This window comes from Chiloscyllium plagiosum, unplaced genomic scaffold, assembly GCF_037043375.1.
Source record: "Chiloscyllium plagiosum isolate Xiang-an unplaced genomic scaffold, Cpla_swu_hap1 HiC_scaffold_3, whole genome shotgun sequence".
Lineage (NCBI taxonomy): Eukaryota > Metazoa > Chordata > Chondrichthyes > Orectolobiformes > Hemiscylliidae > Chiloscyllium > Chiloscyllium plagiosum.
Window position 1 is genome coordinate 54,702,985 of NW_028270141.1, and position 13,482 is coordinate 54,716,466.

A 13,482-nucleotide genomic window follows, 5' to 3' on the forward strand; every position below is an offset into this window, starting at 1 on the left:
TCACCGAATTATGGTCACTATCCCCAAAGTGCTCACCTACCTCTAATTCTAACACCTGGCCTGGTTCGTTATCCAATATTTCTTTGCTATTTGTCTCACACTTGTCAAAGAATAGTTGGGTTTTCATACAGTTTATTCCTTTCTAAGAAATGTTGCATATGATACACATCCTTTCCTTAATTGTGAAGTGTCTGTTAATAGGAAAATAACAACATTCCACAGTGGATGTGTTCTATTTGAATTTCAAAAAGGCTTTTGACAAGGTAGTACACTGAAGTGCTAAATAAGAGCCCATGGTGTTTGGGGAAAAGTGTTGGCATGGCTAGAAATTTGGCTCACCAACACAAGGCAGAGTGTGGAGATGATGGGGTCTTTTTGAAAACTAGTGTAGTTCCATAGGGGCCAGTATTGGGAGCACAATTGTTCATGTAACACATCAACGAGCTGGATAAAGGACATGACAGCATTGTGGCTGAGTTTGCAGATGACACAAAGATAGGAGGGACAGAATAGTGCCGAAAAGGTGGGGAGGCGGCAGAAGGAATTGGACAGGGAAGGAGAGTGGGCAAATAAATAGCAGATGAAATACAATGGGCATATGCTTCAAAAATCTGAAGGACAAAGGAGTCCTCGTTCAGGAACGTCTTAAGGTTAACATGCAGATTCAGTACGTAGTTAGGAAGGCAAATGCAATGTTAGCATTTATTTTGAGAAGGGTAGAATACATGAGCAGCGGGGTACTGCTGAGGTTGTTAGACTGCATTTTGAACAGTGCCTTGTGTTTTTAGGAAAGAACAATTGCTGGCATCAGAGAAGATCCAGAGGAGGGTCACAAGAATGATCCTGGGAATGAAGAGCATGTCGTACAAGAACTGGTTGAGGACTCCAAGTCTGTTCTTAATGGAGTTTAGAAGAATGAGGGGAGAATCCCAATGAAAATTGCAGAATACTAAGAGGCCTGAATAGAGGAGGGTGGAGATGATGTTTCCACAAGTAGGAGAGACTAGGACCTGAGGCAACAACTTCGGACTGAGGGGACAACCCTTTAGAACTGAGATAAGGAGGTATTTCTTCAGCCAACGGGTGGTGAATTCTTGGAACTCATTGCCACTGAAGGCTGTGGAGGCCAAGTCATAGACTGTATTTAAGACATAGATAGATATGTTCCTGATTAGTAAAGGGATCAAATGTTACAGGGAGAAATTAGGACAATAGGGTTGAGAAACTCTTCATGTATGATCAGATAGCAAAACAGACATGATGGATCGATGGTCTAATTCTGCTCCTGTGTGTTATGGTCTTATGGATGAACGAGGACCAGCAGGTGCAGAAATTATGTTCTGAAAAATCAGATCCTAAAAGTTTTTCTTGTTTTCTATAACCTTCTATGTGGGGTGTCATTCACGGAAGAAAAAAAAATGTGTTTGCATGTAAAATGACCAAATAATTTGATGTGCAAAATGACCAAATAATTTGATTGCTGCAGTACACCTTTTTATTAAAACAGTGTTCCACTGCTAAAATAGCATGTCATGGCAATGATATGCCCACAATATGTGAAAGAACAGGAGTCAGTATGTATGTTCAGTATCATTAAGCCTTTACCATTATGGACTGCCTCTAAATGAATTAATAGCATATATTCCTGAGGATAATTCAGACTTAAGTATACTTCACTGATGACTAACCAAGACAAACAATTCATTCAAAAGTTGCATTCGTTGCTGCATCCATTAAATAGAAAGAAACCTCACCTTTCTTGTCAAACACACACACTAGCACAAGTTCGATGTTCACAATACCAATTTTTATTTTAAATTCAGGAAGCTTTTGGAAACTCTTCATGCTAACTAATGCCAAATTGTGCCACCCTCACTCATTCCCAAAGCCTTTTGTTGTCCCCATCCCAATCCGAATTGTACCTCATACCATCTCTGCAAACTCAAGACATCAAATAAAATGTTAATGAGGCAGCAAGTCACAGTCACTTTTACTTACTGTGTAAGTTATTACTGCGAGCATACCAATCAAGGTTAAGGTGCTTATGGAAAAAGACAACGCAGCCAAACCATCTGCAAACAAAATACATAACAATAAATATATTAGCTAGAAACAGCAGCTTTATTTTAGTTTTCACTCTACAGTTTTAAAAGTAAATTTCCTGCAGTTACAGAGACTGCCCCTGTAGCTGGTCATGTTAGTGGAAAGTAAACAATTGAAAAATATACAATACTTCAATCTGTATGGAGTAACCCAGCTAATAAAAGCATTAAAAGAAAACTAAATATCCTGCAAAAAGTAATTCTCCTAAAATATTGACAGTTTATCTTTCTGAAAATGCTGGCAGACCTGCACAATATGTGCAGCATTTTCTGTTGTATTCTACAAAAGATTAAAAGCCTGAAAATACCATGTTAAAACACTCCATCAGGTTTATTATGAAAGGATAACGTTCAAAAATAAAGCTTATTACAAAAACAAAATTACAAATTTGGAAGAATCCAGAATTATCATTTGCTACCTTAATTTGCCATGGTGGCATGATTGCAATATCTTGGCCATCTATCTGAATACCCCCGATTGCAATAGCAGGTAGTTTTCAGCAAACTGAAGAATCAGATCTCACTACCGAAGCAGAGAATGGGATACAGGAGGCTTAAATTAAATCTGTTGTCATTCTGTAACAGTGATTGATCTAAATGATGCATGATTCCACTTGGAACATCTGGCCTGTCAATCCTTCTCATCCAAGTCATTTATAAAAATCATGAAGAGCAGAGGCCCCAAAACAGATCCCGGCAGAACACCACTGGTCACGAGCTCCAGGCTGAATACTTTCCATCTACCATCACCCGGTCTTCTCTGGGCCAGGCAATGCTTTATCCAGACAACCTGATTTTCCTGTATCCTATGCTTTCTTATTTTCTGAATGAACTTATCTTATCAAACGCCTTGGTAAAATCCATTTACAGCACATCCACTACTCTACCTTCATCAATGTGTTTTGTCACATCCTCAAAGAATTCAGCAAAGTTTGAGAGGCATGACCTGTCCCTCACAAAGCTAACTATCTCTAATCAAGCTATGCTTTTCCAAAAAATCATAAATCCTGTCTCTCATAATCCTCTCCAATAATTTGCTCCAATAATTGGACTAGACTGTAATTCTCAGTGATGTCCTTACTCCCTTTCTTTGAACAAGGGAATAACATTTGCCACCCTCGAAACATCCTACTATAATGGACAGTGTGGATGCAATTAGTATTACTACTTTCCTCTCCTACCTTATCTCTGCTCTCTGATAAACCACACATTTTCACTTTTAATCCCTTGCCCCAGAAATTAATTCAAAATCCCCTCTATTTCCCTACAAATGTAGTTTACAAAAACAATGGCCCAGAATGGTTCAGGTAGACAACAGATATTCCTCATGATATCGCCCCACTTTCTCCAGTAATGGTGCCAGTAGCCCATGAACCAGAATCCACTTCTCTCAAATCAGTCTTCAAGCCATGTATTCATCTCTCTAATACATTGTAACCTTTGCAAAATACATGCAGCTCTGATAGTAATCTGGATATTACAACTTTTGAGGTACTGCCTTTAAATTTAGTGACTAGCTCCTCATGTAGAATATCTTTCCAATTCTAGCCATGTCTTTGGTTCCTCTTCCATGGATCACAACCACTGTTTGCTTCCCCTCCCATTTCAAGTTCTTTCCAGCTCTCAGCAGATGTCATGAACTCTGGCACTGGGCAGGTCGCACAGCATCTGGACTTCTACACTTTGCTGAAGAGAATAATGCCAAGCCACTTCAGTATACCATCTATTACTACTATTACATTCCTTGTTGCTCTCTAATTTGAATAGCTACACTTACTACCATATCATGGCCTGTTTGTTCATCCACCCTACAGCCCTTGCTCTCATTCACACATGCTAAGAGAACCGGAAACCAATTGGACAACTGCACAGCCTGACATTCCTGTCCTCTGGTCCCTTTACTTTCCTCAATCACATTTAAACCCACTTCTCTCTGACCACTGAAAATCAGAAAGATCACAAATCAGAAGTCCTTACTCCAAGAAGAATTATTGCTCCTTTGTCCAAAAATCTAGGTGACTTTCCTCCTCCCTGGTGCAACACAATGTGAATAATTCAGCATCCAGTTCATTAACTCTGAGCCAAAGTTGCACATTCAAACACTTGCTGTTCTGAACCACAATGGTAAAACCAGGGGTTCACAGATACTGCTGACTTGACGCATCCATCTGTCCTGCCATCATTGATAACTTAATAATTTAATTCCTTAAAACTTATGCTGTTTTGTAAAGAGAAGTAGCAGGTCAAAACTGATTTCTATAAGAACATGAAGATAACGAACAAGGAACAAAAGCCAAAAGCGCACCAAGAAACTGCACCTAGTTTAAACCACAGTGCAATACATATTGTAATATCTCAGCAGACAATGTAAAGCAGGCCTTTTCTTCGTCAGAAGCACCAGGATGCTGCATAGGTACCATGCATAGGGAAAAATACGTCAGCCCTATTTTAGAACCAAGTGCTACCTCAACCCCTCACAATATCTGCAGAACAAGCCTGGACAGGGATAGAATCGCCCAAAGGTTTAAACATGGCAAACACTTGCCATTTGTCAACTGTCAGAAAGACAAGAGCTGAGACTGAATTATCCTACATCTCAAATAAATAAATGAAAGTGTATTGTCTTATTTCATGTCATAACTGAAATACGAGAGGTTGCTTAATCAACAATAAAGATGTTTGGGAAACTACAGCATCCAATCAAACCAGCTCAAACATTATTTCTTAATATGAGTCAGAATTTAAATGTATTGATCCAGTGAAGTAAGATTTTAAACTGCTTTGAGCAGCAAAGAAATTTAAGCTAGGAATGAGGAAATTTATAGTCTTTGATATAGTGTGATTGAAAAAACTATGTTAACACATGGAGACTTTGTCTCAAGTAATTTTACACAGAAAGAAATAGACAACCGATCTTAAGATTCTAGATCAAATCTGAACAAACCTACACACTTTAGAATTGGCAGGTTAGATACTACTGTACAATTCCTCAATATGGTCTGCTTTATGGCCTCAGAGATGTATACTATACCAAGGAAATTGGAAGTCAACATGGAAAATAAATAAAATCAAGATGGAAACAGCATCATGGCACTTTACAGCATTACCAAATGAGCTGACCTCAGGATCATGTGTTTTCACAAAGTTGTGTGGTAAATGTAGATGGCACCTTAATGGTTGTCAAAAGGAAGCAGAGAGCAATGGATACAGTCAGAGCAACTAAGTACTGTCCAATCTTAGTTTCAGCTTAGAAACAAGGAGCAGAAGTAGGCCATTTGATTCCTTGAAACTGTTTTGACATTCATTATGATCACGGATAATCATTTACTTCAATATCATAATCCCATCTCCCCCATAGCCTTTGATCCCTTTAGCCACAAGAACTATTTCTACCTCCTTGAAAGCACAATCTTTTGACCTCAAACGCTTTCTGTGGGAGTCAATTCCACAGGTTCATCACTCTCTGGGTGTACATTCTTACATTTCCTGCAAACTTACTCTCATACTCTATTTTCCCATTCTTAATCAACCTCCTGTGCTGACTTCTCAACTATTCCCAATCCATAAATCCATTGTTTTTACTTGCCAATTTGTATGCCTCTTTTTGCACCGAATACTATCGCTAATGTCCCTCATAAGTCATAGCTTGGCCATTGTTCTCTTTGCAGTTTTGCGTCAGACAGGAATAAACAACTTTTGTAGTGCACCCATTTGCTCTTTGAATGTATGCCATTGCCTATTCACTGTAATTCCTTTCAGTAAGATTTCACAATCCATCAATCAATTCACAACTTTGTAGTGCCCCTTATTAAAATTCAGGATCCTAGTCTCAGAATCAATAACTTCACATTCCATCTTAATGAAGAATTCTACCTTATTATCGTCACTTATCTCCAAGGGGTCTTTCACACTACATTACTAATAATTCCTTTCTCACCACATAATATCCAATCTAAGATGGCCTGTTCTCTAGCTGGTTATTCAAAGTATTGGTTCAATAAACCATCCTGTGTACATTCCAGGAATTCTTCCTCTATGGTATTGTGACTAATTTGACATGCCCAACCTACATGCAGATTAAAGTCATACATAATTACGAATATTTCTTTGTTACTTGCATCTCTGATTTCCTGTTTAATGCCATTCCCAATATCACCACTACAATTTGGTGTTCGATATACTATCTGTAATGCTTTTCTCAATTCTATCCACACTTATTCTATATTACCTGAGCTAATATCTGTCCTCAATATCATGTTTCTAACCGCATTAACCAGAATTGGAACTCCATCGCCATTTCCTTTTTGTCTGTCCTACCAAATACTTTCTGGATGTTCAGTTCCCCTCCCTGGTCGCCCTCCAGTTATGTGTCTATGATCCCAAACAAATCATACCGCTTACAGCTATTTGCATGATTAATTCACTCATCTTATTTCAAATGTTCTGTGCATTCAAGCACAAAGCTTCAAGCTTTGACTTTTTTGTGCTGTTTCTATTATTCCTATATTTTTTACTGTGGCCTTGCTTGATTCTGGCCTTTGATTCCTCTGTTTTTCACTTTTCTTATTCCCCTTTCTGTCTTTTGTTCTTCTTCTCGATTCCCCTTCCTCAGACTCCTTGCATAGGTTCCAAATCCTCTCTCAATTTAGTTCAAACCCTCCCCAACACTGTAACAAAGACTCTCCCCCCCTCGCCTTGGGTATCAGTCTCAGCCTTGACCAAGTGTAACGTGTCTGGACTGTACTGTTTGCACCTCTCCCAGAACCAGTCCCAGTGCCCCAGGATTCTGAAACTCTCCTCCTCTTTAGTCACATATTCATCTGTCGGATCCTGCTATTTCTACTGACTAGCATGCGGCACTGGTAATAATTCTGCGATCACCACCTTTGAGTCCAACCTTTCAGCTAGTTCCTAACTCCCAATATTCTGCTTTTAGGACCTCATCCTTTTTTCTAATTATGTAATTGGAACCAATGTGTACCACAACAACTGGCTATTCATTATCCCCCTTCAAATGTCCTGCAGCCACTCTGGAACTCTTGACCCTACCACCAGGGAAGCAACATCCAATCCTCCAGTCTCATTTTCAGCCACTGAAACATTTCTATCTATTCCCCTTACAAGTGAAGCCCTTACGACTATTGCATTTTCAGACTTCTTGTTCATTCCCTGTGCAGCAGAGCCAACCATGGTGCCAGGAATTTGGCTGCTGCTGTTTTCCCCAAGAGGCAACTCCTCTCAACAACATCCAAAGCGGTGCATCTGTTTTTCAGAGGCATGGCCAAAGGGGATTCCTATACTGCTTGCCTAGTCCTCTTTGCCCAAAGATTTTTTTTCTAGTATTTTGTGATGATTAATACTGCATTTCTCCATGATGCAAATCAGTCTCATTGAAGCAAATTCTCAGGAAATGTGCTTTTCTCACAAAGGCTTGTTGTCCTTAAATTCATTAACAATAGAATCCGTTATATCTGTCACTGGTAAATTAATACCTGCCTTCTTAGTATGCAATACCATTGCATTACAAGAGACTGATAAAGAATCAAAAATTTAGGCTTTGAAAAAAAAAACAAAAGGCATTTTGATAAGAATTATTCTTTCCCCTCCAGCTCGCAATGATCTAACTTGGGCTAACTTATCAAGTCTGACAATAACAAACTGCAGTTCATAATAGTGATGATGAGTGCATAAAAATGTTGCTTCCAGCATTGGATGGGGTGCCATACACACTGGAGAAAGCATAAGCAGAAAGAACTGAAATTAATTACTGAAAATTACTGATGCTTCAGTTACTTTATAAATCTTTGTACAACAACTGGTCATATACATTTTGCCATGCAACTTCATAACATTACTGCAATGGCATATACAATCAGTATTGGAAGGGAAAAAAATCACAGGCATGCAATGAACCAGCCAATTTGCTGGAAATGATGCCTATCTAAAGACTTGAGTGCAACTGAAAGAAGTTTGGCAGGTGTCTTAAATCAAGTTGTTGGTGGGCGGCACGGTGGCACAGTGGTTAGCACTGCTGCCTCACAGCGCCAGGGACCCGGGTTCAATTCCCGCCTCAGGCGACTGACTGTGTGGAGTTTGCACGTTCTCCCCGTGTCTGCGTGGGTTTCCTCCGGGTGCTCCGGTTTCCTCCCACAGTCCAAAGATGTGCAGGGTCAGGTGAATTGGCCATACTAAATTGCCCGTAGTGTTAGGTAAGGGGTAAATGTAGGGGTATGGGTGGGTTGCGCTTCGGCGGGTCGGTGTGGACTTGTTGGGCCGAAGGGCCTGTTTCCACACTGTAATCTAATCTAATCTAATCTAATCTAAATCAAAGACATTGAAGGGCTTTCTTGTGGTGCAGTAGTAGTGTCCCTACAATTAGACCAAGAGGTTCAAGTCCCACCTGCTCCAAAGGTGCGTAACATCTCTGGACAGGTTGATTAGAAAAATAAGTTAATTACAATTAAGGAAATTGAGTGGCCTTCATGTGGCACATGGTAGTGTCCCTGCCTCTAAGCCAGTTCAAGTCCCACGGGTACCAAGGGTGTGTAGTACCACCTTTGGCCCTCTTGTGACAGGTTTAAGTCTCACCTGCTAAAGTGGGGTGCAATAACAGCTCTCATCAAATTGATTAGAAAAATATGTGAAATAGAAAAATTAATAAATTTAAATGAAAGAAATTCAATGAATAACTTGTACAAAAGCTGCATGGGACTGCTTTCCAACAGCTATGTCATTTGTATGGGAAATCAGATGCTCACCTTTTATAAAAGGCAAAGAACAAAAAACAGTACAGCAAAGGCACAGGCCCACTCAGCCTGCGCCAACATTTAACACCTTTCTTAACTAAATAACTGTTGTCTCCATGCTGTCCATATCCTTCTATTCCTTGCCTATTCATGCATCTGTCATGTTGTGTCTTAAATGTTGCCTTTCAGTCTGCTTCAAATACGTCCTCTGGCAGCACATTCTAGGCACTTCCCACTCTCTGTGTAAAAACCTTGCCTCTCATATCTCCTTTAACTTTTGCCCATTTACCTGAAACTTACCCCTAGTAATCAACATTTCTACCTTGGGGAAAAAGACTCTTGACTATCCATTCTATCTATGCCTCTCGTAATTTTGTAAATTTCTATCAATCGCTCCCCCAGCCTCTGGCATTCAAGTAAGATCAAACAAAGTTGGTCTAATCTCTCCTCATAGCTAATATCCTCTGAACCAGGCAACATCCTGTTAATCCTTTTCTGTAACCTCTCTAAAACCTCTATATCCTTCTGGTAGTGTATCACATTTAAATGCACAGGTAGAAAATTGTTTCTTGGCTACCAAACACTAGCACCATGACAACAAGTGCTTTTTCAATCACCTGACAAAGCTATCGCTTCCATGTATTTATCATCTTTTGCCTGCTACAGAAAAATTGAAATCAATTTACAGCAAGCCAAGGATGGATTTGTGTAGTAGGCAATAAATTAATCCAACAAGAAAACATGTAGAGTCTGTATTGCAAATCTCTTTGCACAGACTTTGTTACCTTGCCACGAACACAACAAAGTCAGCTTTATCTTTTGTTGCATTGTCAGATAGGCACATTTTGGGTTCATAAGCCTAGTTGCTCCTTTTAACAGAGGTCCGTATAACCAGAAACCTTCACAGTCAAGCGATAACACTATGTGTAATGTAAAGCCCGTGCTAGACTACCTATGAATACTTTGCGTGTTTCATTACTTAACCTTTAAGAAGTGTTAATGAAAACAGGTATGTCTGCAAAATGGCAACAAATTGTATACCTATTAGATACAAAATATTTTTTGAGGCAAAGCAAAATAAGAGAAACAGGTTATAAACTTATGTTGAGAATGCACATATCAGCATGTGTATGTATCTGTTAGAATATTTGATTTAGGACAGAACACTTTCAAACAGTGAGTGGCACGGTGGCACAGTGGTTAGCACTGCTGCCTCACAGCACCAGAGACCCCGGTTCAATTCCCGCCTCAGACGACTGACTGTGTGGAGTTTGCACGTTCTCCCCGTGTCTGCGTGGGTTTCCTCCGGGTGCTCCGGTTTCCTCCCACAATCCAAAGATGTGCAGGTTAGGTGAATTGGCCATGCTAAATTGCCTGTAGTGTTAGGTAAGGGGTGAATGTAGGGGTATGGGTGGGTTGCGCTTCGGCGGGTCGGTGTGGACTTGTTGGGCCGAAGGGCCTGTTTCCACACTGTAATGTAATCTAATCTAATCTAAATACCATTTTGCAAGTTTCAGAAATCTACAAAAATTGGTGGCCACAGTCATTACAGCTAAATGGATAAATCTCATCATGGTTAAAGCTGGAGCCAATGTCAATGTGTTCAAGTCTCGTTCTGCAAGAGCTGCAGTCCTGTCTAAAGTTAATTTCGCTATGATCGCAGTAATAGGCACTCTGCAACTCATGATAATACTTTTCAAATATTCCATAAGGCGGCACGGTGGCACAGTGGTTAGCACTGCTGCCTCACAGCACCAGAGACCCGGGTTCAGTTCCCGCCTCAGGCGACAGACTGTGTGGAGTTTGCACGTTCTCCCCGTGTCTGCGTGGGTTTCCTCCGGGTGCTCCAGTTTCCTCCCACCGTCCAAAGATGGTCAGGTGAATTGGCCATGCTAAATTGCCCGTAGTGTTCGTAAGGGGTAAATGTAGGGGTATGGGTGGGTTGCGCTTCGGCGGGTCGGTGTGGACTTGTTGGGCCGAAGGGCCTGTTTCCACACTGTAATGTAATGTAATATAATCTAATCTAAAACCTATAAAAGACAATTTGCCATTGCTATGTTGCAGGACTAGAAAGTTGTGAGGTTTAATAAAGACTCATACTTGTGAGAATCATATTTTCAGACCTGAAGAATTTAGCTATTTTTGATCCTCAGGAGAGGGGGGTTTTCATTTTCACATGTGCCTCCACTCAAAACACATGAAAACATGAAACAGCATCATTGTCACTGCTGTCTTACATATGTACCAGTCAATGGACTGCATTAGAAGTGTTAATTTGACTAGATTTATTATTCATGCAATGTAAATTCTAAAGGGAATAGCATCTGAATATTTATTTTCAGTTAGCATTGCAAGTCTACAGCTTTGCTTTAAAAATCCTACATTATTTTGAATGGTCATCATTTCAAAATAAAATAGAAAAATCAAATGAGAACTTACTTTATTTAATGTTTGATCACGATTTGATATTGAAGTAGTATTGAAGTGGTGTACATTAGCTGAAGCTTTATCTGTATCCTCATAAACATACAACAGATGTATGTTTCTAGTATACAACTCCGTAAATTACTGCTCATGAGAAAAATGTGTAAAAGTCGACTCTAGTTCCACCACTTTACAAGTGGATTTCTGGATTGCAACAACAGCTCACTCAAAATATCACTGCTTGTATCCAGTTCTTTACTGTCTTGCATGCCCATTACTCCTATCCTCTTAAACCTTTAATGGCTTCTTATTCCCAATATACCAAATTCAGATCTCACATAATGTTACAGCTGTACAAGACATTGGTAAGGCCACATTTGGGTACTGCATACAAAGCTGGTCTCCATGCTAAAGGAACAATGTTATTACACTGGAAAGTGTGCAAAACGATTTACAAGAATGTTACAGAGACTGGAAGGTTTGAGTTATAAGGAGAGGCTGGATTGGCTGAGACTTTCTTCCCTAGACCGTAGGAGGCTCAGGGGTGGCTTAATCGAAGTTTATAAAATCATGACAGACATAGAAAAAGGTGAATGGCAAATCAACTTTCAACCTGCATGCACACTAAGGGTGAAATTCAGTGATGGCTTCAAAGGATAAATCCTTTCCATTCCATTTTAGGTCAGTTTCACTGTGAGAAGCTACAAAAGGTACATATATTCCACACCAGACGTCAGATCTTCAGTTCATCAATGAGAGCAACATAGGAGTATGCTAAATCTCACAAACTGGTTACAGATCCTTCGGGTTAGGTATTTTTAAGGCAAATTAGTGTAATACTGTGACCCTGTTATTTCTGCACCAATAAGGTACAAGTTAAATGTTCATAATCAACTGCAATCTGCTGTTTTTCAACTACTATGTAATAATACAACCTGAATGTATTTAAGACTTAAGACCATAAGACATAGGAGTGGAAGTAAGGCCATTTAATCATGGCTGATGGGCATTTCAACTCCACTTACCAGCATTCTCGTAGCCCTTAATTCCTTGTGTCATCAAGAATTTATCAATCTGGCCTTGAAGCTATTTAGCATCCTGGCCTCCACTGCAGTCCGCGGCAATGAACTCCACAGGCCCACCACTCTCTGGCTGAAGAAATGTCTCCGCATTTCTGTTCTGAATTTACCCCCTCTAATTCTAAGGCTGTGCCCACGGGTCCTAGTCTCTTCGCCTAACGGAAACAATTTATTTTCGTCCACCCTTTCCTAGCCATGTATTATCTTGTAAGTTTCTATTAGGTCTCCCCTTAACCTTCTAAACTCCAATGAATACAATCCCAGGATCCTCAGCCGTTCCTCGTATGTTAATGGTTATGGTTATGCTTATGGTTAGTGTGATTCTAACAATATACCAAGGATAACCTCCCCATCTCCTCTGATTTCTTGCAAATAATTCCTTTTATGTAGCAATATAAAATCATTGTTATACTTACGGCTGCTTCCCAGTTCCTCAAATAAAAGTTTCACTTTTTCCCATTCTGTGGAGTTCTGGTTCATTGGAACATTCAAAGGAACGAATGCACTGCAACATGAAAATATTTTTAAGATTTCACAGTATATCTACCTTATACATATTCTATTACAGGCTATTCTGATATATATTTATTTCAATGGCAGCTATTGCATTGAATTTCTTGTAGCCTTAGTACTCAATGCAAAATTGCAATTCTACAATAAAACTAGCTCAATGATGTGGATTATGAAACTGAAAGTCATTTTTGATTTTTTTTTAATTTCATGAATTCAATGACTTGCATCTTAAATGGCATTTTCTGAAAATTATGATAATTTACTAGAACAAAGAAATTACAGGAACTAATTACACAGAAAGATCTTTGATATTTAAATTTATGTAGCATGTCAAAAATTTTATTTCTAAAAATTGAAAGGGTTTTTGTCTTGGAAGAATTAATTATTTTTATCTGTATAATATTTTAATGGCCTGATAATCACTGTGCAGTAACTTGCAATTACAAGTCATGAGAAAAGCTGTTTGAATGTATCCGGATGTCATCCAATAAATTTTCCAAGCACTAAGGACAAAGAGGAATACATTGACTAGCCTTTCTACATTTTATTTCAGTGAAATCTATTGCATTACATTACAGGAGTTTGAATTGAAGCATGGAGCATTCGTTTCTGCAGCAC

At 39.4% G+C, this 13,482-nt stretch overlaps 1 protein-coding gene across 1 annotated transcript in view; it reads right to left on the reverse strand.

Annotated features, from left to right (window-relative positions):
* The window catches only part of lmbrd1 (LMBR1 domain containing 1), a 292,459-nt gene that overhangs the window by 141,926 nt on the left and 137,051 nt on the right, over positions 1-13,482 (reverse strand). The window contains exons 6-7 of the mRNA XM_043681689.2: positions 12,768-12,856; positions 1,999-2,072 (exon numbers count right to left, since the gene is read on the reverse strand). Coding sequence (XP_043537624.1) covers positions 1,999-2,072; positions 12,768-12,856 — 163 coding nt within the window. The remainder of the gene's footprint in view (positions 1-1,998; positions 2,073-12,767; positions 12,857-13,482) is intronic.